Source organism: Biomphalaria glabrata, chromosome 7, assembly GCF_947242115.1.
Source record: "Biomphalaria glabrata chromosome 7, xgBioGlab47.1, whole genome shotgun sequence".
In the NCBI taxonomy this organism is placed as follows: Eukaryota; Metazoa; Mollusca; class Gastropoda; family Planorbidae; genus Biomphalaria; species Biomphalaria glabrata.
In genome coordinates, this window is record NC_074717.1 from 20,825,146 (window position 1) to 20,852,844 (window position 27,699).

The 27,699-nt window shown below is 38.1% G+C and overlaps 1 protein-coding gene across 7 annotated transcripts in view; it reads right to left on the minus strand.

Moving 5' to 3' along the window:
• The window catches only part of LOC106072235 (FH1/FH2 domain-containing protein 3-like), a 187,610-nt gene that overhangs the window by 114,656 nt on the left and 45,255 nt on the right, over positions 1 to 27,699 (minus strand). For 3 of the 7 annotated variants that reach the window (XM_056036673.1, XM_056036669.1, XM_056036670.1), the window contains exon 1: positions 989 to 2,703. The exons of the other annotated variants lie outside the window; for them this stretch is intronic. In XM_056036673.1, the coding sequence (XP_055892648.1) occupies positions 989 to 2,164 (1,176 nt within the window). In that variant the 5' untranslated portion in view covers positions 2,165 to 2,703. Of the gene's footprint in view, positions 1 to 988; positions 2,704 to 27,699 lie in introns of those variants that run through there. 7 annotated transcript variants of the gene reach the window in all.

Here is a 27,699-nt window from a genome sequence, read left to right on the forward strand (position 1 = left end):
ACAGCGGTTTATTTCGAAATTGGGGCTACTCTATGATTAAAAAAAAAGAACATCCCAGCTGTAGAGATGAAAAGATTGCCAGAAGACAACATTCAGGGCCTTATCTCACTCCGACACATAAACACAATCCATTGGTGTCTGCTTGCTTCTGTTTTATGCTTGCATACCTTCCCTAAGTAGGAACCACATTCCACCACCACACACACACACACCAAAAAAAAATCTACATATTTGTCTACACATTAATCTTTAATCTCTACATTAACAATCCTTCACAGTGATTCTCAATCGAGGGCATGCGGGCCATATCCTTGACAAGGTGCACGAAGCGGCACAGATTCAATTCTATTGGACGGTGATGCGGCACATGGCAGGAGGATCAGAAACTGAATGGCTCCAAGGCTGAACAGGTTTAAGCACCAATACTCTATTCTTGTTTTATTTTCTTTCAAATATTCTGTAAATGTCCAAGGCTGAAGCACCAATACTCTATCCTTGTTTTATTTTCTTTCAAATATTCTGTAAATGTCCAAGGCTATCCCCACAACCTATACAAGCAGATCGTAATCGCATGATCTTCTAGGATCCAGCATATTGAATTTCAGTTCTGCTATGTTCCCAATCCCGCTCCGCCCTCAACTCAATATTCTGATCTCTTCCTGTTTCTCTCTCACCTATTGTCCCGCCTTGTACGTTAGATATTTAGCGACATAAAAGTTTGTATCTGGTTTTACAAATGGATTTAAAAAGAAAATGGATTCTAACGGAATTAAGCGGGTTTTCATGAGCACAGAGAGAGTTAAAATGAAAAATAACCAATTAAAAAAAAAGGATGTTAAAAAAAGCAACGAGTCAAAACAAAACAAACAAAAAAGGATCTACACTATTCAAGTGCACCATCTAAAAAACGCACACGCCAAACATTAGGGGATGTGGAAGGTTAAAGGTTATCAAGGGTCAAGGTCAGTGAACTCGGATGCTCCCTAACCTGTTCAAGGACGCAGAAAACTGGATGCAGAGCTGATTTGGAGAGTATGCATCCCCCCGTGGTTGTTACATTTTTGCCCGGGATCAGCCCGAGCTGTCTGCACTGGATACGGATGACGGACCGCAAGGATGTGACCGGAAGATGATGGCTAAGGTCACGTGACATGCCCAGTAAGGACAAGATCTTAAGTAACTTGCTCATCTCTGGGTTGACTTTGAAACAATGTTTTCCGTTCGACTTCAGTTCAGTTTTGAGCAATTCGTCATTTAGAAATGAGAAGCCCTCTTCCTTTTCACTCAGTCGATGTGGCTGTCCATTGTGTATTGAGCCTTCTTCCTTTTCACTCAGTCGATGTGGCTGTCCATTGTGTATTGACCTAACAATTAAATAGTCCTTAAACCGCGGTGAAATCCCGGCCGGCTCTCTGAGATTGAAACTCAGTGCGTCCTCGAATCGTTCGAGTTCTTCCTCGTCGCTGACGTCATTGCTTTGAAGGTGATCAGCATCGTCCTCGTAGATAACCGGAAGTACTTTGAGCTTGGTGTTTTTCATGACATTGACGAACTCTTCTTCCGAGGAGTCGTCATCGTCGTCGCCGCTTTCGTAGCTACTACTGTTTTCGTCCTCTTCTATGAGCTGATCGTCGAAGAAGCACGTGTAGTCTAGTTCCGGTTTCTTGGGACTCGCAGACGTCAAAGTGGGGTGACGCGGAATCAAGTCGAGTGGAATGTTAGCACTGGGAGAAACAAAGTTAACAAAGATGATGTCGTCTACATCTTCAGAGTCGTTGCTCTCGCTATAGACTGCTTCATCTTCCTCTTTTTCCGACTCTGAAGAATCACTTTCATCGCTGAGAGTGATGGCGCTCACCTCAGCGGAGTCTCCGGAAGTCACCACTATGTCACTTCCGCTTAAGCTGAGAGGGATACCTAGCGTGTAGTAGTTACTATCACACTGGTCAATCTCTAATGTTGTCGACGATTGTCGACGATCCTCGGCACAGCTGCTGGGCTCAGATGCAGAGTTACTGGAAATAATGTTTTTATTGTCTGTAGGGAGAAATATTTTATAGTCACAAGAAATAGTCGACATGTCTGTATCACAAACTGGGATGAAATCTACTGGCTCAGCCAAAGGAGGAGACTTTAGAGATTCCTGGCTGCTTTTATTTACCATATTTATTTCTAATGTACCCGTTTGTTTTATTTTATCTTCTGGTATTCCTGGCGTCTCAATTATTATTCGTACATCCGATTGTATCAAATTATTATCACGCTTATGTTCAGATGATGTATTTGTTAGGTTTGCATCATTTTCTGAGAATTCTGCATCAACTTTCGCTAATTCATTTGAATCACTCTTTGTTCCAATGTTTGAATTTAAAGTTGCTTTATCAACATTACTATTGGGTTTATCCACATCATCTTTATTAGTTTGGGCGCAATCAGTTGAATTACTGAGAGTTTTAGTTTCTTTGTTGACACATTTTGTACCCAAGAATACTTTCTTGTCATGAAGAGTAGCAGAAGTATTGCTATCAGGACTTAAGTTACTGCGACATACTTTTTCTTTGATAAAAACTTCACCATCTCTTTGATGTAGAAGATCTTCTTCTTTGAGTGTTTCAACATCGCTGAGTGTCTGATTGACTTCTTTGAGTGTTTCAACATTGCTAAGTGTCTGATTGACTTCTTTAAGAGTTTCAACATCGTTGAGTGTCTGATTGACTTCTTTAAGAGTTTCAACATTGCTAAGTGTCTGATTTACTTCTTTAAGAGTTTCAACATTGCTGAGTGTCTGATTGACTTCTTTAAGAGTTTCAACATTGCTAAGTGTCTGATTGACTTCTTTAAGAGTTTCAACATTGCTGAGTGTCTGATTGACTTCTTTAAGAGTTTCAACATTGCTAAGTGTCTGATTTACTTCTTTAAGAGTTTCAACATTGCTGAGTGTCTGATTGACTTCTTTAAGAGTTTCAACATTGCTAAGTGTCTGATTGACTTCTTTAAGAGTTTCAACATTGCTGAGTGTCTGATTGACTTCTTTAAGAGTTTCAACATTGCTAAGTGTCTGATTGACTTCTTTAAGAGTTTCAACATTGCTGAGTGTCTGATTGACTTCTTTAAGAGTTTCAACATTGCTAAGTGTCTGATTGACTTCTTTAAGAGTTTCAACATCGCTAAGTGTCTGATTGACTTCTTTAAGAGTTTCAACATTGCTAAGTGTCTGATTGACTTCTTTAAGAGTTTCAACATCGCTAAGTGTCTGATTGACTTCTTTAAGAGTTTCAACATCGCTGAGTGTCTGATTGACTTCTTTAAGAGTTTCAACATCGCTAAGTGTCTGATTGACTTCTTTAAGAGTTTCAACATCGCTGAGTGTCTGATTGACTTCTTTAAGAGTTTCAACATCGCTAAGTGTCTGATTGACTTCTTTAAGAGTTTCAACATCGCTAAGTGTCTGATTGACTTCTTTAAGAGTTTCAACATCGCTAAGTGTCTGATTGACTTCTTTAAGAGTTTCAACATCGCTAAGTGTCTGATTGACTTCTTTAAGAGTTTCAACATCGCTAAGTGTCTGATTGACTTCTTTAAGAGTTTCAACATCGCTAAGTGTCTGATTGACTTCTTTAAGAGTTTCAACATCGCTAAGTGTCTGATTGACTTCTTTGAGAGTTTTAACATTGCTAAGTGTCTGATTATCTTCATTAAAAGTCTTAACATCGCAGAGCGTATTGTTCCAATCTTTGATTGTTTTATCATTACCTATTATATGATTCCTCTCTTCGATTGTTTGATTATTTGTTTGAATCATATCTTTATCCGTTTTAATATTATTTATTTTAGTTTTAGTGTTATTTATTCCTGATCGCTTATCAATAGGAACAGAAATATTTTCTGTCTTAGTGCGTGTCCGTTGATCATCATTGTATGTGGTAGTGCTACTGTTTGATAATCCAATATTTTCTTTCTGAGGGGAATCATTCTTATCACTGGCTGGTCTAAAGCATGTAGTAAGCTCTTCTAGAGATTCAGTGTCATTGTACGCTGGCTTAGAGCATGAAGACTGCACCCCGCTGTTGGGTACTTTCACAGTTAGCTCTTCTTCTAGAGATTCAGTGTTATTACAAGCTGGTCTTGAGCATGTAGTTGGCCCTTCTAGAGATTCAGTGTTATTACAAGCTGGTCTAGAGCATGTAGTTGGCCCTTCTAGAGATTCAGTGTTATTACAAGCTGGTCTAGAGCATGTAGTTGGCCCTTCTAGATATTCAGTGTTATTACAAGCTGGTCTAGAGCATGTAGTTGGCCCTTCTAGAGATTCAGTGTTATTACAAGCTGGTCTAGAGCATGTAGTTGGCCCTTCTAGAGATTCAGTGTTATTACAAGCTGGTCTAGAGCATGTAGTTGGCCCTTCTAGAGATTCAGTGTTATTACAAGCTGGTCTAGAGCATGTTGTAAGCCCTTCTAGAGATTCAGTGTTATTACAAGCTGGTCTAGAGCATGTTGTTAGCCCTTCTAGAGATTCAGTGTTATTACAAGCTGGTTTAGAGCATATTGTTAGCCTTTCTAAAGATTCAGTGTTATTGCACGTCTCTGAGAGAGTTTCACCATTCCATTGTGCTGAACACAGGTCTCGGTTGCTGTTGTCACCACAATATAATGAAGTTGTCTGCGGTTCACTTACATTCTCATTGACAATAAGGTCATGTTGACAACAATGTGGGTGGTCACTTTCTTCTCGAATACAATTGGCTGTTTTGTGACTATTGGGTAGCCCTTGGTCTGTTAAGCAACTCTCCGAATTTTGCTGATCTTCGACGCCTTGATAAACGATATCTGACGTTTGGTTAATTGTTGATTGATGTTGTGAAGAGTGGGGTCCAACTATTGCGTCTTGCGTTACAGGGGAATGTGTAAAAACGTCTGCTGATTGTTTACTTACTTCTGCCAAGTTGTCTTTGCATAGAAGAGTTGATGCGCTTGGAGGGTTCTGTGTGATGTTTTTAATGGCAGATAACTCAGGTTGATCTTTTGTTCTTAAAGCTTTTTGTCCTGGCAATTTAAATGCAATGTCGTTGCCCCGAAGTGATGAAGGAATCACTTCAGGGTCAGCAATGTTATCAGGGCTGAGCCCGCTAGTGAGGGTCTCAAATATATCGACATTAGTTGAATTTGATGCCGATCCATCGATCTGACAATTGTCGACGCTCGAATTAAAATGTTCACAATAATTACACTCCGTGAATACATTCTCTGAATTTTGTTCAGAAATTGTACAATCTTTTGATGATGTTGTTTTCAAAGAGTTGCATCCTTCAATATCTTTTTGTGTCTGAATGGATGGGCTCACAACTGAATCAGTCAATGAATGGTTCAAATTACAATCACACATATTTTGCTGAGCCCCAGCAGGTGGCCGCCGCTGCTGTACATCGTTACATACTTCTGGGATCAAGTCCGCGTTTAACTTGGCTGGGGTAGAGGAATGTTTAGGGGGCATCTCTTCTGTATCCAGTGTCCGCCCCTCTGAGATAAGCTTTTCTTTTTCTGGGATGTTTTGGTGTTTACCAGCAACTTCCTCTTGGTAAACGATGTGACGCGGATGACCTTTAGTGTCGATCGTGTGCAGATTTAAACCACGTGGCTCATTAATTAGAATGCATTGGTCTCTATTTTCTATAATTGCATTGAAAGCAGGGATGGATAACTCGTGGTTAATTACTTCCGTCTGATCTTCGCAGGCGTCTTCAAACATGAAGTCCGCGTCGGACAAGCCGGACACTACGCTCAGCTTTCTGCTTTCCGTCCCGGATTGAACTTCACTGTATTCAGAGTCCGAAAACGCGCTGTAATTTCTGCTCGCGTTGAACGTCCAGTCGTCCGGCTCAGCGTCGGAGGGTATGAAAGAGTAGACGCTGACCTTGCGGTAAGTGGGAACCAGGTCCACAATTCCAGACAAGTCGTCGGTCCAGCAGACCTGACTGGAGGAGTCGGAGGATCTCGGGAGGATCTTGATGCACTCCCCCCTCTGTAAACTGTCGATGTCGTTGTTACGACAAACAATAGTCTCGTCGTCAAACACATCCGGGTATTCAACCTCGTCATCCTCCGCCTCGCTGAAAACACTTTCGTTAGCGGCCAAAGCTGCAGTCACTGGGGCAGCCGATGCCACTTTCTCGCAGGCGTCGTCTCTCTTCTTCGTTTTGCTGGTCTTTGAGACATTCTGGCTCCCGCGACCGCGGGTCACGTTGACAAATATGCGCCTGACGTAAGCGGCTACCATATCCATCGTGAGCGAGCCTTGTCGTCCTCTAATGCACGCGCATCTCTGGCTTCGAAGTAAAATAATTCGAGCTAATTGTCAGCACTCATTTATGCAGCAAATTTGTGTATTCCGTTGTCATGGAGATAGTTTCGATTTCTTTTGAAATTTAAATGTAAATAAAGCAATTTTCCACAACATGCTGCTCATTTTATTTACAAAAGTAATTTTTTAAAAAGTCCTTTCTTTCTCGTGGACTGTATTGTTTTTGTGAACAGTTTCTTCAATACCTTATACCAGTTTGATTGCTAATTAGTGTGAACATTATAGTGGAATTCTTATCAACGTTCGTTACTAGTTTCTCACCTACATATTTCCAAACAGTTTCTGCACGTTGTAAACACGAGGCTTTTCTTCTACAATTTATAAATAGTAAAGTTTTAATCTCTGCTCTCTGGTTTACTTTATACTGTTATAGCTTGCATTCATATGCAATATTAATGTTATTAATTAGCTTTGCAAGATGTGGCATATATAGCATAGGAAGCATTAATGTTATAAACATTGATCAAATAATCACTCACTGGCAAGTCACGGTGAACACACGAGGAAGCTGCACCACAGACACATTGCCTGAAATACTAGAAGCCATGGCGACACACAATGAATTTATAAGCACAGTCTCAGCAGCGATAATTAAGAAGTTTTAAGCAAAAGTCAATCACAAAGCACATAGAGTATAGATTTTTTTTTTAAAGCTGACACAGCGTTTTTATAGAAGAAAGAAATCAAGTGCAAGTACACAGTAACACAAGCACACTACACGTAGTAACACATACACAGAGCCGGTACTTGCATCTTCAGCTGAGACGAGAACAGAAAAAAAAAAGGAAATAAGGTAACTGATGGCACAAATTCCTTCCGGTTCAGAAACTTCTCCTTCGATGACCTAAATCTACCTCTACCCCCTTCGAACCCATTTCTACCTCTCATCTCGATCTTTGTTTCTATGCAGGTAGAAAGAAAAGGTAGAAAGAACATGTCTGGAGAACTCTAATAATATATATATATATATATAAAACCCAGAAAAGTGCGAAAAAAAACGCGTTGCAGACGATATTTTACAAGGAGAGATAACTCCTTGTTGTCTGGCAACTATGTTTACAGGAGCTCGTCTGAACATGTATTACAAGAAAAGGTGTTACCTGAACATGCATTAAATGAATATATTTTACAAGCATAAGAATGTGTGAGGCGTTGAGATGTCTAGTAAAGTGTGCAAGATTATTGAAACAAATAGGAAAGTTGACTATCATAACTAATTTATTTTTCTCTCCTTGTGCACTAATTGAATAAGTATACTTTTGATGTAGAAAAAATATATACACTGGCAAACATCTTGGAACAACCTTTGTAATACAAAACGTGAATAAGGTTTTCACGATTCTCTTCTTCACACGAAGTTTATGAAAAATACGCACCATAAACACTAAGACACCATTCTGATGCGTCCAAGTTATACAACTAAACACTAGCAGATCTCATAGCCAGCTGATGAGGTCATCAATAAAAGAGGAGTAGATCATTGCTACGTAACAAATGGGATGTTGCTAGCTAAAACTCTGAGTATCATACGTACATTTGATTTATTTTTTTTCTCGGAAGTACAAGTCCTACCCATATTGCTTGGATTATTGCTCGTTACTACTCTCCCTTTCTCTCTAAGCACACGATTTAAAACAAAATAGTTTTCTAGTTCAAGAGAGTGGTACATAAATACGAACTTGTGCCGCCCAAGTCAAAGCAGAAGTATAGGAAACATTCCAATATTAAAAAAAAGTTCTCTACTCCATTATATGTGCAGATTTAAACCTAAGTCTTTGTCCCCCCAACGAGTTCCCACTCCCCCCAACCCTCTGATGCCCACATGCCCACATGCAAATACATCCTACCATCACTGTTTTTATTCTAGACGTTTTGATGCACAACAATGGCTGTTCTGGCAGGTGCTGCACAATTGACGCCATCCGACTAAACAGATGGACGGCACACCCACACGTTTCATTACGCGTCGCCATCGTTACTGAATCTAATTATAATTCAAACGCCATTGATGCTAGTCTATCGGGATATAGATTTATATTTAGACTGCAGTGCACGCGCTCCTAAACTGTAATAGACTAATAGACCTTGGGACCTATCTAGTACATTTGAGTTATCTGATCTATACCTTTAGAAAAATGGCTTTCATTTATATAGCACTGTTAACAACCATAAAGCGAGTTCAAAAGATCAAGCGTTTAGGACACTATGAGAAGAAGATGTAGAGGTTGACATAAGAAGTCAAACTAAAGTAAGTATTGGGCTGCAGTAGGTCTTGGTGCTGAAAGAAGAGAAGCATTTCGTTAGAAGGCCACTGGGAAGCGAGTGCCACGACCTTATTCCATGAACTGAAAAAACCCTAGAAGTCTATGATGTCTAGGGATCTCTGAGGGACATATAACGTGATTAGTTCTTTGTGTACTTGGGCTTTTCATCATTAAAAAAAAGCCGTTATGAAAAAGTAGGACCAAATTGTAAGTTTTTCTTGCACTCGCAGGGTTCAAGAAATACAATCTTTCACTGGCAGATAGAAGGAGAAGGTGATGTGTGTCCCCTGACCCTAGAGACATGCTGGGAACATTCAACAGACATGTGTTGTAGGACTTTTAGAATGGAGGCTCATTAACAACTCGTGTTTTTGTTTTTGTTTGTTTTGTTTTGTGGTGTTTCAGGTGCACAGACTAATATTGATACCTATTCCAAAAGAAGGCCTACGTAATTAAATAATATATTTTTCGGCCAGGGCCGCCGCGAGGGTTGTGGCCGCCTGCGTACGAAATTAAAAAATACCGCCCTCCCCTTTTTTTATAGAAAAAATCCATTAAGACTGACCTAGTAACTGTTCTAAAAGTGGCTTTTGATTTAAATTCATTTTTTTGTAGACCATTCCATATCATATTCGCAGAGTTGTTGTACCCTTCAAGTACAACTATAAATCATGCACTAGGAACAATTTCGGATAGACATGCCTACAGAAATCTGAGATCTTGGTGTTTTGTGATAAACTTCAAAAACTAATCTCGTTCTGACTACTCGCTTACGCTCCTGTTTTACATTATAATTATTACAATATTACAATGAACGGTGTAAATGATCATGATCATTATATACAATATCTCGATGACAGCTCAACAGTGTTACATAGTCTGGACGTGGATATTTTAACTTGTTTGTTATTGTACGTTACAGTATCTTTAAAGAAAAGCTCGAAATACAAAAGTCATTGACAGTGGAACTTTTCAACGTTCGTACACTTTCATAATAATTATCACGATTGTATTTTGGAGAGATGTGCATTGTATCCACAATCATCTGACATACACGGATTCAAAGTCGCCAACAAATTTATCCAGCAAATGAAACAACTCAGCGCTGAATATTTGTCTTTGACTTGAATACAAAGAAACTAATCCAGAATACAAGTCACTTATACAATGACTTGAAATAAAACAGTATTTCTCACATTCCCGGGTGGCGACTCCCTAGATAACATTTTCGTTCGAACCCGTTTTAGAAGCTGGAGCCCAGAGGAGGATAAAGACTAACACAGTGAGGTCTGTGAGTTGTTTTAAGAAAAGAAAAGAAACTTAGTCACAATTTTAATGCTATATTTTTCATTTCTATTCATTTCATTGTGTGTATAGAAAAAGTTTATTGAGAAGTTCTTGTTCTTTTCGGAAATTGTATTGCATACATCATTTAAAGCGTTGTAACAAATTCCTGGAGATAGAATTGAAGATGCGGCAGGTTTTCGCTCAAGTCGGTAACGGGTCTGAAACTTTTTTTTTTGCCGCTCCACCCCAACCCACCCCCTTGTTGGTCGATTGTTGGCTTGTAGCTCCCAACAGCTAGTATAATTGAACCGACGAAGACGTTTTATATTTTTTAATAAATAAACTTTCAACAAACTTCTTTGTGAACAAAAACTCAATAGAACTGTTAGTATTCACGATTTAACTTGAGATGAAATCTAGATCTAAGAGTCATGAAACAGACTGATATTTAAACAAAATCTAGCGCACAGCAAAAGTCTTTACTCTTTCATGTCTTAAGATTGTCTCACATTTGCACTAGGTACGTTAATTTCATCATTGTCACTGCCGCACCAATCAATCGTCTTCTCACGGCCGCTTAGGAAGCACACGCACTCCACAACACCCCTTTTGTCAGGACTTTGCGCCCTCCCCCCTCCATATGAGAGGAACTAGCGCCCCACCCCCAGTGAAAATGTTGTTAAACTTGACTTTTTGATTACCGGTAATAGATCTACTTACAGAGCGGGATTTTCGACTCAAAACAAATATTACAAACAAAGCGCGAAAATTCAAGGCCAGAAATGAGTAGGCGTTCAGTTTACACCAACCACTTTCTGAGTGAATTTCAACCACTTGATTGGACCTCATCATCCTTTCCTTGGTTGTACATACATGCTACTCTATACCCACACTTTTTTTTTATACCCGACTCACACATTCCTGTTGAGCTATGATGGTCTGGCAAGGGAAGCAACTGTATTTTTTGTTCAAAGTTTACCTGCAAGTATTGAGTACCTTCCCTTTAAACGAGAGCAAAATAAATGTTCCTCCACCTTTCTCCTCCTCATGAAATTAAATTAAGGACTTGAGAACAGAAGGAGTTGAAATCTGGGTTGTTGTACTGGCTGGCTCAAAGGTTGTCAAAAGTGCATTTAAAATGACACTTCTAAAACATTACAGTTAGTGTGTGTGTGCGCGCGTGTGCGTGTGTGTGTGAGAGAATAGGTTGTGCATTAGTGAGAGGAGAACACATAGTCATATAAAGCCTCGAGTCTTATTAAACAAACTCGGACAATATTAATTATAATATTATTACAGCAGAGACGTGGGTTTCATGGGACATAATCTTGAGGCAATGGTATATCCATACATAGCTCTAGATTACACTGTGTGGTGCAGAGGTAACATGGGACTGTGAGAGGGAATACATAGCTCTAGATCACACTGTGTGGTGCAGAGGTAACATGGGACTGTGAGAGGGAATACATAGCTCTAGATCACACTGTGTGGTGCAGAGGTAACATGGGACTGTGAGAGGGAATACATAGCTTTAGATCACACTGTGTGGTGCAGAGGTAACATGGGACTGTGAGAGGGAATACATGGCTCTAGATCACACTGTGTGGTGCAGAGGTAACATGGGACTGTGAGAGGGAATACATAGCTCTAGATCACACTGTGTGGTGCAGAGGTAACATGGGACTGTGAGAGGGAATACATAGCTCTAGATCACACTGTGTGGTGCAGAGGTAACAGGGGACTGTGAGAGGGAATACATAGCTCTAGATCACACTGTGTGGTGCAGAGGTAACAGGGGACTGTGACAGGGAATACATAGCTCTAGATCACACTGTGTGGTGCAGAGGTAACAGGGGACTGTGAGAGGGAATACATAGCTCTAGATCACACTGTGTGGTGCAGAGGTAACAGGGGACTGTGACAGGGAATACATAGCTCTAGATCACACTGTGTGGTGCAGAGGTAACAGGGGACTGTGACAGGGAATACATAGCTCTAGATCACACTGTGTGGTGCAGAGGTAACAGGGGACTGTGACAGGGAATACATAGCTCTAGATCACACTGTGTGGTGCAGAGGTAACATGGGACTGTGAGAGGGAATACATAGCTCTAGATTACACTGTGTGGTGCAGAGGTAACAGGGGACTGTGACAGGGAATACATAGCTCTAGATCACACTGTGTGGTGCAGAGGTAACATGGGACTGTGAGAGGGAATACATAGCTCTAGATCACACTGTGTGGTGCAGAGGTAACAGGGGACTGTGACAGGGAATACATAGCTCTAGATCACACTGTGTGGTGCAGAGGTAACAGGGGACTGTGACAGGGAATACATAGCTCTAGATCACACTGTGTGGTGCAGAGGTAACATGGGACTGTGAGAGGGAATACATAGCTCTAGATTACACTGTGTGGTGCAGAGGTAACAGGGGACTGTGACAGGGAATACATAGCTCTAGATCACACTGTGTGGTGCAGAGGTAACATGGGACTGTGAGAGGGAATACATAGCTCTAGATCACACTGTGTGGTGCAGAGGTAACAGGGGACTGTGAGAGGGAATACATAGCTCTAGATCACACTGTGTGGTGCAGAGGTAACATGGGACTGTGAGAGGGAATACATAGCTCTAGATCACACTGTGTGGTGCAGAGGTAACATGGGACTGTGAGAGGGAATACATAGCTCTAGATTACACTGTGTGGTGCAGAGGTAACATGGGACTGTGAGAGGGAATACATAGCTCTAGATCACACTGTGTGGTGCAGAGGTAACATGGGACTGTGAGAGGGAATACATAGCTCTAGATCACACTGTGTGGTGCAGAGGTAACATGGGACTGTGAGAGGGAATGAATAGCTCTAGATCACACTGTGTGGTGCAGAGGTAACATGGGACTGTGAGAGGGAATACATAGCTCTAGATCACACTGTGTGGTGCAGAGGTAACAGGGGACTGTGAGAGGGAATACATAGCTCTAGATCACACTGTGTGGTGCAGAGGTAACAGGGGACTGTGACAGGGAATACATAGCTCTAGATCACACTGTGTGGTGCAGAGGTAACAGGGGACTGTGAGAGGGAATACATAGCTCTAGATCACACTGTGTGGTGCAGAGGTAACAGGGGACTGTGACAGGGAATACATAGCTCTAGATCACACTGTGTGGTGCAGAGGTAACAGGGGACTGTGACAGGGAATACATAGCTCTAGATCACACTGTGTGGTGCAGAGGTAACAGGGGACTGTGACAGGGAATACATAGCTCTAGATCACACTGTGTGGTGCAGAGGTAACATGGGACTGTGAGAGGGAATACATAGCTCTAGATCACACTGTGTGGTGCAGAGGTAACAGGGGACTGTGAGAGGGAATACATAGCTCTAGATCACACTGTGTGGTGCAGAGGTAACAGGGGACTGTGACAGGGAATACATAGCTCTAGATCACACTGTGTGGTGCAGAGGTAACAGGGGACTGTGACAGGGAATACATAGCTCTAGATCACACTGTGTGGTGCAGAGGTAACAGGGGACTGTGACAGGGAATACATAGCTCTAGATCACACTGTGTGGTGCAGAGGTAACATGGGACTGTGAGAGGGAATACATAGCTCTAGATTACACTGTGTGGTGCAGAGGTAACAGGGGACTGTGACAGGGAATACATAGCTCTAGATCACACTGTGTGGTGCAGAGGTAACATGGGACTGTGAGAGGGAATACATAGCTCTAGATCACACTGTGTGGTGCAGAGGTAACAGGGGACTGTGAGAGGGAATACATAGCTCTAGATCACACTGTGTGGTGCAGAGGTAACATGGGACTGTGAGAGGGAATACATAGCTCTAGATCACACTGTGTGGTGCAGAGGTAACATGGGACTGTGAGAGGGAATACATAGCTCTAGATTACACTGTGTGGTGCAGAGGTAACATGGGACTGTGAGAGGGAATACATAGCTCTAGATCACACTGTGTGGTGCAGAGGTAACATGGGACTGTGAGAGGGAATACATAGCTCTAGATCACACTGTGTGGTGCAGAGGTAACATGGGACTGTGAGAGGGAATGAATAGCTCTAGATCACACTGTGTGGTGCAGAGGTAACATGGGACTGTGAGAGGGAATACATAGCTCTAGATCACACTGTGTGGTGCAGAGGTAACATGGGACTGTGAGAGGGAATACATAGCTCTAGATCACACTGTGTGGTGCAGAGGTAACATGGGACTGTGAGAGGGAATGAATAGCTCTAGATCACACTGTGTGGTGCAGAGGTAACATGGGACTGTGAGAGGGAATACATAGCTCTAGATCACACTGTGTGGTGCAGAGGTAACATGGGACTGTGAGAGGGAATACATAGCTCTAGATCACACTGTGTGGTGCAGAGGTAACATGGGACTGTGAGAGGGAATACATAGCTCTAGATCACACTGTGTGGTGCAGAGGTAACATGGGACTGTGACAGGGAATACATAGCTCTAGATCACACTGTGTGGTGCAGAGGTAACATGGGACTGTGAGAGGGAATGAATAGCTCTAGATCACACTGTGTGGTGCAGAGGTAACATGGGACTGTGAGAGGGAATACATAGCTCTAGATCACACTGTGTGGTGCAGAGGTAACATGGGACTGTGAGAGGGAATACATAGCTCTAGATCACACTGTGTGGTGCAGAGGTAACATGGGACTGTGAGAGGGAATACATAGCTCTAGATCACACTGTGTGGTGCAGAGGTAACATGGGACTGTGAGAGGGAATACATAGCTCTAGATCACACTGTGTGGTGCAGAGGTAACATGGGACTGTGAGAGGGAATACATAGCTCTAGATCACACTGTGTGGTGCAGAGGTAACATGGGACTGTGAGAGGGAATACATAGCTCTAGATTACACTGTGTGGTGCAGAGGTAACATGGGACTGTGAGAGGGAATACATAGCTCTAGATCACACTGTGTGGTGCAGAGGTAACATGGGACTGTGAGAGGGAATACATAGCTCTAGATCACACTGTGTGGTGCAGAGGTAACATGGGACTGTGAGAGGGAATACATAGCTCTAGATCACACTGTGTGGTGCAGAGGTAACATGGGACTGTGAGAGGGAATACATAGCTCTAGATCACACTGTGTGGTGCAGAGGGGTGGTAACATGGGACTGTGAGAGGGAATACATAGCTCTAGATCACACTGTGTGGTGCAGAGGTAACATGGGACTGTGAGAGGGAATACATAGCTCTAGATCACACTGTGTGGTGCAGAGGGGTGGTAACATGGGACTGTGAGAGGGAATACATAGCTCTAGATCACACTGTGTGGTGCAGAGGTAACATGGGACTGTGAGAGGGAAGCAAGTCAAACAACACCAAACGAAATATAAACACGCATACTAAAAATAAAATCCTTTTAAATAAACAAACAAAGCATTTCTAAGGGAGAGAACTCCACACTATATCTCTAGGCTATATCTCTTTTTCAATATTTAACAAAATAAATAGTTACCACTACTTCATTGACTAATAGGTTGATATTTTAATTGTTTCATGTTTTGTAAGGTACAATACATACTTGCTTACTTGTTTTAACTTGATCCGACAATGGGTGTGGGAGAAATAACGAGTTCAATTATTCGAGAGAATAAAAACACGAAATATTTAAACATATCTGTGAATACTTAAGGATTAATATCCCTTGTTGGTATAAGGGTAGAGCACAAAATAACCGGTATTTGAATCTCGTAATATGTGTTTTTATTGATTATTAATTATCTACACCAGTGTTTCCAAAACTTTTTCCTTAACGGAACACCTCGCACATTCTGAGTATTGAACAGAACACTTCACACATTCTGAGTATTGAACAGAACACTTCGCACATTCTGAGTATTGAACAGAACACTTCACACATTCTGAGTATTGAACAGAACACTTCGCACATTCTGAGTATTGAACAGAACACCTCGCACATTCTGAGTATTGAACAGAACACTTCGCACATTCTGAGTATTGAACAGAACACTTCGCACATTCTGAGTATTGAACAGAACACTTCGCACATTCTGAGTATTGAACAGAACACTTCGCACATTCTGAGTATTGAACAGAACACTTCACACATTCTGAGTATTGAACAGAACACTTCGCACATTCTGAGTATTGAACAGAACACCTCGCACATTCTGAGTATTGAACAGAACACTTCGCACATTCTGAGTATTGAACAGAACACTTCGCACATTCTGAGTATTGAACAGAACACTTCGCACATTCTGAGTATTGAACAGAACACTTCGCACATTCTGAGTATTGAACAGAACACTTCGCACATTCTGAGTATTGAACAGAACACTTCGCACATTCTGAGTATTGAACAGAACACCTCGCACATTCTGAGTATTGAACAGAACACTTCGCACATTCTGAGTATTGAACAGAACACTTCGCACATTCTGAGTATTGAACAGAACACTTCACACATTCTGAGTATTGAACAGAACACTTCGCACATTCTGAGTATTGAACAGAACACTTCACACATTCTGAGTATTGAACAGAACACTTCGCACATTCTGAGTATTGAACAGAACACTTCGCACATTCTGAGTATTGAACAGAACACTTCGCACATTCTGAGTATTGAACAGAACACTTCGCACATTCTGAGTATTGAACAGAACACTTCGCACATTCTGAGTATTGAACGGAACACTTCGCACATTCTGAGTATTGAACAGAACACTTCGCACATTCTGAGTATTGAACAGAACACTTCGCACATTCTGAGTATTGAACAGAACACTTCACACATTCTGAGTATTGAACAGAACACTTCGCACATTCTGAGTATTGAACAGAACACTTCACACATTCTGAGTATTGAACAGAACACTTCGCACATTCTGAGTATTGAACAGAACACTTCACACATTCTGAGTATTGAACAGAACACTTCGCACATTCTGAGTATTGAACAGAACACTTCGCACATTCTGAGTATTGAACAGAACACTTCGCACATTCTGAGTATTGAACAGAACACTTCGCACATTCTGAGTATTGAACAGAACACTTCACACATTCTGAGTATTGAACAGAACACTTCGCACATTCTGAGTATTGAACAGAACACTTCGCACATTCTGAGTATTGAACAGAACACTTCACACATTCTGAGTATTGAACAGAACACTTCGCACATTCTGAGTATTGAACAGAACACTTCACACATTCTGAGTATTGAACAGAACACTTCGCACATTCTGAGTATTGAACAGAACACTTCGCACATTCTGAGTATTGAACAGAACACTTCACACATTCTGAGTATTGAACAGAACACTTCGCACATTCTGAGTATTGAACAGAACACTTCGCACATTCTGAGTATTGAACAGAACACTTCGCACATTCTGAGTATTGAACAGAACACTTCGCACATTCTGAGTATTGAACAGAACACTTCACACATTCTGAGTATTGAACAGAACACTTCGCACATTCTGAGTATTGAACAGAACACTTCGCACATTCTGAGTATTGAACAGAACACTTCACACATTCTGAGTATTGAACAGAACACTTCGCACATTCTGAGTATTGAACAGAACACTTCGCACATTCTGAGTATTGAACAGAACACTTTGCATTTTTTAGAGAGATTAATTCACGTGGTGGTCTACTAGGAACAACGATTGAGGAACACAAGGGTTCAGCGGAACACAGTTTGGGAAACACTGGTCTACGCCAATGAATAATTGTGCACAATTTCAACTTGATTCAAGAATGGGTGTGGGAAAAATAACGTGTGCAAACTTTTGACCAGACAGACAGACAAGAAAGACAGACAGAGTGACTTGATATAAGCTTTTTAAAAATATACAAGTTTCAAATAAAACATTGTAATTTGAGGACATTAGTTTGCAACTCATTTCACTTTGTCTAGAAACAAATCTTGTTTATGTTCTAACTAATCCTAGTGTTTCCTTCTCCAGCCAATACAAGATGGATCAGTCTAGTCTGTCACTCTGTTCACATAGTATTGTGAGGACTGAGCACAGGAGTCAAATCGAGATTAAACTAAAACCGTATCTTTATTGCCACAAATATAGTTGTATTCTATTGAATCATTATACTGGAAAAATATATTCCTATTTATAGTATACATTGTAGTCAAAGTCATGAAACTTTCTGGTTCCAGCCTACAAATACAGAAAGTGGCACAAAACGTCTGGCTCATTGTAACATGCAGATTAATGTGACGTTTGTTCATTGCAAGTGAGTCAAGTATCAACTCACCAAACTAACAATATTTCTTATCCAGAATATGCTGTGTTCATTTATCTAGTTTTAGGTGAGCTACGTTTATTGTAAGAGTCAGAGGGTAGAAGGCCCTTAGAATAAAACTCTAGAACTAAAGAGCTAATAAAGCAATGGTAATGAACATTTAAAATAAGAATTTAGCCATTTAGGCTATTGTCCATAAAGATATTTTTGGGGATTATCACAATCTATAATATTGATATATAATGAAATTCACCTAAGTTGTGTTTTCATAATATATTTTTTTCTTTCTATGTTGTTTATTCTGGGTTTTTCTTTTCTTCTAGTATTGATTATAATAGTCTTTCGTTTTCATCTCTCAGAATCTCTGCCCTTGACCTTACACCCCAGCCCACCCCCCTGTTGAAGTTGATAAGCCTACCTGTTATTCACTTGTTCTTTCATCACATCTCCACACAGCCCTTAACTTCCCCATCCCCTACTCCCTCCCGGCCTAACATTTCAATCCACAGCCTTGCGGGCACGTCAGTCTGTAAACAAAGTTAGAACCGCTGACGAGCTGTTCTACAGCTTCTAATCCTCCAGTTGTTTTTTGTTTTTTTGTTTTTGTTATTAGTTTCACTGAAATTACAAAACAACTTCATCTGGCTCCATGTGAGGACAATTTCATGTGTCTCATTCATCTACTAAATGTAGTATCTACCAAGATATGATAAAAGTTTATGCGATCCTCAGGAAACTACTGTTGCATGTGTCAAGGAGTTGTACACACTTCGTTCATTGACTTGTACACTTACACTTTCAAGTTTTCAACCGTGGCAATGACTACTGAAGATCATGTCTCTAAATAAACAGTTCTCTAATAACTAAGCGATAACTTTATCCGAACATAGTGAAAGGTTTAGTTATATCCGAACTAATGAAATAATGAGTCAGTCTTACGAACTAAAACGACCTACAAATCATCTAACTAAACTGAAACGTCAATATTTGAATACTGCTTCCATTGTCCGAAATGTATGAGTCAATATTCGAATTAGTTATCGAGAGGCTAAGTACGCTTGAACGTAGCTTGGCTTGGCTACCTATGAAGGGGGCTCGAGGTTCGACACTCGACTCGGGCAGAGTTGTGTTTACTGAGCGCCCAAAGGCAGCACGGAAGACTACTCCTAGATACCCCCATCGCCCCACAGGTCCACAACTGAGATTGGACCATAGCGCTCTGAGCAAGCTAAAAGCATGAAAGTAGCGCTATATAAAAGCTATAATTTAATTTTTTTAAATTTCATTGTCTGTAATGTATGAGTCAATATTCGAATTCTGCTTCCATTGCCAGCAATGTGCGAGTAAGAATGATTTCGATATTTGAGCAACTTCTTAAAACAATTACAACGAATTCGAAGGCTGATGGTGAGCGCAATGTTGAACGTAAACCCAAAGATCGACCAAACGTGAAGAAGTAAAAACAACGAGTTCTCACGTGACATGCCAAGTATGGGGGTCTCAAAAGGTTTTTGCCCGATAATAAAAAAAATAAAGCAGACATATTAAATTAAAATAAAACCTACAGACTCCCTAACAAGGCGAACAAATTGACTTAGTTGATTCGTAAATGTATATTTATAGCCCAAAGTATCAAACCTTGTCCCATCTAGTAAACTTTTCTTTCTCCAGGTTTTGTATGACCTTTGAAGAGTTTACAAACAGCTTGAGACTCAGCCTAACTTTGATGTATTGTTCAATATGTTCACACTTTCAAAAATAACAACGAGTGGCATCACTGTGTGTGTGTGTGTGTGTGTGTATGTGTGTGTGTGTGTGTGTGTGTGAGGGGTGCGGACCGCATCGGGTGACACCAACTCAAGTGACCCCACTGCCAAATAGAAAAGTAAAGACTTTGTTGCAAACAGGTGTTGAATGAGACACTAAAAGTCTAGTAAAAATGTTGCCAACTTAAATGCTTCATGAAAATGGTGAGACACAGTTATCAGTCTTGCAGTAGGTCTTTGTCAGAGTAATCTGTCGTCTTCTGAATTAAAATAAAGTACTTTGATAAGAGTTATCTTCTACTTATCAACAGCGATATATTTGTAGTTTATTTTTAAAATAAACTTTCCCGAGGTTCAAGTGGCGGTAAACACATGTATGCTGTTTTGTCTTTGAAGTTTATCTAGGTCTAGGTCAAAAATTTATGTCAGCCTTTACAGCTAAAATGAGGACAAGTATAATGCTGTATAACTAACTGTACGTAACTGTATAAAAAAAAAAAGATATTCCCCATTGGACAAAGATTGTCTTTCTCTATTTGGTACTTATGTAATTGTATAGTTAGTACATATAAATAAAAGATAATTATTGCCAACTATTTAATAAAAATTACTTTCATTCCATTGATGTTACAGCGCTAAAAAGTGCCAAATAATCCTACATCTATCAAATCCATAGTTTATTAACATCTATCAAATACATAGTTTATTAACATCTATCAAATACATAGTTTATTAACATCTATCAAATACATAGTTTATTAACATCTATCAAATACATAGTTTATTAACATCTATCAAATACATAGTTTATTAACATCTATCAAATACATAGTTTATTAACATCTATCAAATACATAGTTTATTAACATCTATCAAATACATAGTTTATTAACATCTATCAAATACATAGTTTATTAACATCTATCAAATCCATAGTTTATTAACATCTATCAAATCCATAGTTTATTAACATCTATCAAATCCATAGTTTATTAACATCTATCAAATCCATAGTTTATTAACATCTATCAAATCCATAGTTTATTAACATCTATCAAATCCATAGTTTATTAACATCTATCAAATACATAGTTTATTAACATCTATCAAATACATAGTTTATTAACATCTATCAAATACATAGTTTATTAACATCTATCAAATACATAGTTTATTAACATCTATCAAATACATAGTTTATTAACATCTATCAAATACATAGTTTATTAACATCTATCAAATACATAGTTTATTAACATCTATCAAATACATAGTTTATTAACATCTATCAAATACATAGTTTATTAACATCTATCAAATCCATAGTTTATTAACATCTATCAAATCCATAGTTTATTAACATCTATCAAATCCATAGTTTATTAACATCTATCAAATACATAGTTTATTAACATCTATCAAATACATAGTTTATTAACATCTATCAAATACATAGTTTATTAACATCTATCAAATACATAGTTTATTAACATCTATCAAATACATAGTTTATTAACATCTATCAAATACATAGTTTATTAACATCTATCAAATACATAGTTTATTAACATCTATCAAATACATAGTTTATTAACATCTATCAAATACATAGTTTATTAACATCTATCAAATACATAGTTTATTAACATCTATCAAATACATAGTTTATTAACATCTATCAAATCCATAGTTTATTAACATCTATCAAATCCATAGTTTATTAACATCTATCAAATACATAGTTTATTAACATCTATCAAATACATAGTTTATTAACATCTATCAAATACATAGTTTATTAACATCTATCAAATACATAGTTTATTAACATCTATCAAATACATAGTTTATTAACATCTATCAAATACATAGTTTATTAACATCTATCAAATACATAGTTTATTAACATCTATCAAATACATAGTTTATTAACATCTATCAAATACATAGTTTATTAACATCTATCAAATACATAGTTTATTAACATCTATCAAATACATAGTTTATTAACATCTATCAAATACATAGTTTATTAACATCTATCAAATACATAGTTTATTAACATCTATCAAATACATAGTTTATTAACATCTATCAAATACATAGTTTATTAACATCTATCAAATACATAGTTTATTAACATCTATCAAATACATAGTTTATTAACATCTATCAAATACATAGTTTATTAACATCTATCAAATACATAGTTTATTAACATCTATCAAATACATAGTTTATTAACATCTATCAAATACATAGTTTATTAACATCTATCAAATACATAGTTTATTAACATCTATCAAATACATAGTTTATTAACATCTATCAAATACATAGTTTATTAACATCTATCAAATACATAGTTTATTAACATCTATAAAATACATAGTTTATTAACATCTATCAAATACATAGTTTATTAACATCTATCAAATACATAGTTTATTAACATCTATCAAATACATAGTTTATTAACATCTATCAAATACATAGTTTATTAACATCTATCAAATACATAGTTTATTAACATCTATCAAATACATAGTTTATTAACATCTATCAAATACATAGTTTATTAACATCTATCAAATACATAGTTTATTAACATCTATCAAATACATAGTTTATTAACATCTATCAAATACATAGTTTATTAACATCTATCAAATACATAGTTTATTAACATCTATCAAATACATAGTTTATTAACATCTATCAAATACATAGTTTATTAACATCTATCAAATACATAGTTTATTAACATCTATCAAATACATAGTTTATTAACATCTATCAAATACATAGTTTATTAACATCTATCAAATACATAGTTTATTAACATCTATCAAATACATAGTTTATTAACATCTATCAAATACATAGTTTATTAACATCTATCAAATACATAGTTTATTAACATCTATCAAATACATAGTTTATTAACATCTATCAAATACATGGGACTCAACCAACTCTACCGACTCTGCTGACTCTACTAATTCTACCGACTGTGCTGACTTTACCAACTCTACCAATTCGACCAGCTCTACCGAATTTACCAACTCTACCAATTCGACCAGCTCTACCAAATTTACCAACTCTACCAATTCGACCAGCTCTACCGAATTTACCAACTCTACCAATTCGACCAGCTCTACCGAATTTACCAACTCTACCAACTCAATCAAAGCTCGATCAGCTCTACGACTCTACCAAATCTACCGAATTTACAAATCTACCGAATTTACAAATCTACCGAATTTACAAATCTACCGAATTTACCAACTCTACCAACTCAATCAAAGCTCGATCAGCTCTACGACTCTACCAAATCTACCGAATTTACAAATCTACCGAATTTACAAATCTACCGAATTTACAAATCTACCGAATTTACAAATCTACCGAATTTACAAATCTACCGACTTTACAAATCTACCGACTTTACAAATCTACCGAATTTACAAATCTACCGAATTTACAAATCTACCGAATTTACAAATCTACCGACTTTACAAATCTACCGACTTTACAAATCTACCGAATTTACAAATCTACCGACTTTACAAATCTACCGACTTTACAAATCTACCGACTTTACAAATCTACCGACTTTACAAATCTACCGAATTTACAAATCTACCGAATTTACAAATCTACCGAATTTACAAATCTACCGACTTTACAAATCTACCAAATTTACAAATCTACCGAATTTACAAATCTACCGAATTTACAAATCTACCGAATTTACAAATCTACCGACTTTACAAATCTACCGAATTTACAAATCTACCGAATTTACAAATCTACCGAATTTACAAATCTACCGACTTTACAAATCTACCGAATTTACAAATCTACCGAATTTACAAATCTACCGAATTTACAAATCTACCGACTTTACAAATCTACCGACTTTACAAATCTACCGACTTTACAAATCTACCGAATTTACAAATCTACCGACTTTACAAATCTACCGAATTTACAAATCTACCGACTTTACAAATCTACCGACTTTACAAATCTACCGACTTTACAAATCTACCGAATTTAGAAATCTACCGACTTTACAAATCTACCGAATTTACAAATCTACCGAATTTACAAATCTACCGAATTTACAAATCTACCGACTTTACAAATCTACCGAATTTACAAATCTACCGAATTTACAAATCTACCGAATTTACAAATCTACCGACTTTACAAATCTACCGAATTTACAAATCTACCGAATTTACAAATCTACCGAATTTACAAATCTACCGAATTTACAAATCTACCGAATTTACAAATCTACCGAATTTACAAATCTACCGAATTTACAAATCTACCGACTTTACAAATCTACCAAATTTACAAATCTACCGAATTTACAAATCTACCGAATTTACAAATCTACCGACTTTACAAATCTACCGACTTTACAAATCTACCGAATTTACAAATCTACCGAATTTACAAATCTACCGACTTTACAAATCTACCGAATTTACAAATCTACCGAATTTACAAATCTACCGAATTTACAAATCTACCGACTTTACAAATCTACCGACTTTACAAATCTACCGACTTTACAAATCTACCGAATTTACAAATCTACCGACTTTACAAATCTACCGAATTTACAAATCTACCGACTTTACAAATCTACCGACTTTACAAATCTACCGACTTTACAAATCTACCGAATTTACAAATCTACCGACTTTACAAATCTACCGACTTTACAAATCTACCGAATTTACAAATCTACCGAATTTACAAATCTACCGACTTTACAAATCTACCTAATTTACAAATCTACCGAATTTACAAATCTACCGAATTTACAAATCTACCGACTTTACAAATCTACCGAATTTACAAATCTACCGAATTTACAAATCTACCGAATTTACAAATCTACCGAATTTACAAATCTACCGAATTTACAAATCTACCGAATTTACAAATCTACCGACTTTACAAATCTACCGAATTTACAAATCTACCGAATTTACAAATCTAACGAATTTACAAATCACCGACTTTACAAATCTACCGACTTTACAAATCTACCGAATTTACAAATCTACCGACTTTACAAATCTACCGAATTTACAAATCTACCGAATTTACAAATCTACCGAATTTACAAATCTACCGAATTTACAAATCTACCGACTTTACAAATCTACCGACTTTACAAATCTACCGAATTTACAAATCTACCGAATTTACAAATCTACCGAATTTACAAATCTACCGAATTTACAAATCTATACCGAATTTACAAATCTACCGAATTTACCAACTCTACCAACTCAATCAAAGCTCGATCAGCTCTACGACTCTACCAAATCTACCGAATTTACAAATCTACCGACTTTACAAATCTACCGAATTTACAAATCTACCGAATTTACAAATCTACCGACTTTACAAATCTACCAAGAAAACTTCGATATTCTTAGTGTTAAACGTAAGCTGTAAATAACATTGCACTACATAAATAAAGTGTTTGTTTCCCTCCAGTGGATGTAGATATCAGATGTAAGCGTGCAGTACAAAGCAGTGGATGTAGATATCAGACTTAAGCGTGCAGTACAAAGCATTGGATGTAGATATCAGATGTAAGCGTGCAGTACAAAGCAGTGGATGTAGATATCAGACTTAAGCGTGCAGTACAAGGCAGTGGATGTAGATATCAGATGTAAGCGTGCAGTACAAAGCAGTGGATGTAGATATCAGACTTAAGCGTGCAGTACAAAGCAGTGGATGTAGATATCAGATGTAAGCGTGCAGTACAAAGCAGTGGATGTAGATATCAGATGTAAGCGTGCAGTACAAAGCAGTGGATGTAGATATCAGATGTAAGCGTGCAGTACAAAGCAGTGGATGTAGATATCAGATGTAAGCGTGAAGTACAAAGGATTGGATGTAGATATCAGATGTAAGCGTGCAGTACAAAGCAGTGGATGTAGATATCAGATGTAAGCGTGCAGTACAAAGCAGTGGATGTAGATATCAGATGTAAGCGTGCAGTACAAAGCAGTGGATGTAGATATCAGATGTAAGCGCGAAGTACAAAGCATTGGATGTAGATATCAGATGTAAGCGTGCAGTACAAAGCAGTGGATGTAGATATCAGATGTAAGCGTGCAGTACAAAGCAGTGGATGTAGATATCAGATGTAAGCGTGCAGTACAAAGCAGTGGATGTAGATATCAGATGTAGAGTCTAGTTGAAACACTTTTTTTTAAACAGACCAAATTTCTCGATCTCACTCCTTGTAGATCGCAGTAAGACTAAAAGTTTCACCTGCCACTTTGTTCAGATCTCACTCCTCGTAGATCTCAGTAAGACTAAAAGTTTGACCAGCCACTTTGTTCAGATCTCACTCCTCGTAGATCTCAGTAAGACTAAAAGTTTCACTTGCCACTTTGTTCAGATCTCACTCCTCGTAGATCTCAGTAAGACTAAAAGTTTCACCTGCCACTTTGTTCAGATCTCACTCCTCGTAGATCTCAGTAAGACTAAAAGTTTCACCTGCCACTTTGTTCAGATCTCACAGTTTATAAAAAGAAATCCCTTCAGAATTGTCTTTACATGATATTTGTGAAGTCTTGAAAAGTGCCTTAAGCCAACCAGACATTATGTTTGAACCAGGCGATGGAAACAGAAAGTACATGACGTTAACATGAAAAGCAATTTGTCACAACTGAACTCGTAGATTCACCCAAGTCAGACGGTGGAACTACACGAAGCAATCTTTACGAAGTTTATCTAAGGGGTAGAAATACACATTTACAACTATATCTTGCAATATTGTAGATTTTTTTCCCTTTTTCGATATCAAACAAAATAATTTATTACCAATAATTAATTGGTTAATATTTTTTAGTTGATTCATATTTTTTGGGTACAATAAATTATCTTGGAATTATTTTTATATTTCAATGTGCACCTATCAAACCAATAGTACCCCTTTTACGTGGGTTAAAATTGTTGACTTTCTATAGAGCGTTTTACGATTGTTCAGTTGATGTCTTCTGCTGACCAAAACAGACCTACTACAAGAGGATTCACTTTACATGAAGATAATCTTACGATGATTATGGCATAGAAAGATATATTTATGCTACATATCTCTCGATAGTCACTCACGCTTCTGTATGTGCCAGTACCCCCCCCCCCCACCAGGGACGGCCTTAGATAATTGAAGGCCCCTAGCTGAAATGAATTTGGTGTCCCCAAATGAAATAAAAAAAAAAATAAACAGCGAAAAAATACAATTAGGCCATTTCACTTTAACCCTAGTGTACCCCAACAATAACATTGGGCATACGTGTCGTCGCTATGTCTTCTCTAACAAAATTCGTTTGGAGTTCTGTGCGAGGCTCCCATCAATCGGAGGTCCTAGGCGGCTGCCTAGTTAACCTATGCATAAAACCGGCCCTGCCTTCACCTTATTTTTTTTCACTCAGTTTGACCTGTCGTTATAATAGGATGGACAATGAACGGTAGACGTCATGAGAAGGCGTTTAAGCATCTATTAAATTAAGAAAGCCCTTGGCGTCTGAGCTCCTTCTCGACGAAGTGCGTAAGACGTTGCTTTCAATTCATATCAATCTATATGTATTTAAGTGTGTGTGTGTGTCTGTGTCTGTGTGTTTATCCATAGAGTTAGGGTTTACGTAAGGTTGGGATAAGAGTTTGCACAAAATTGCCCTAAATCCAT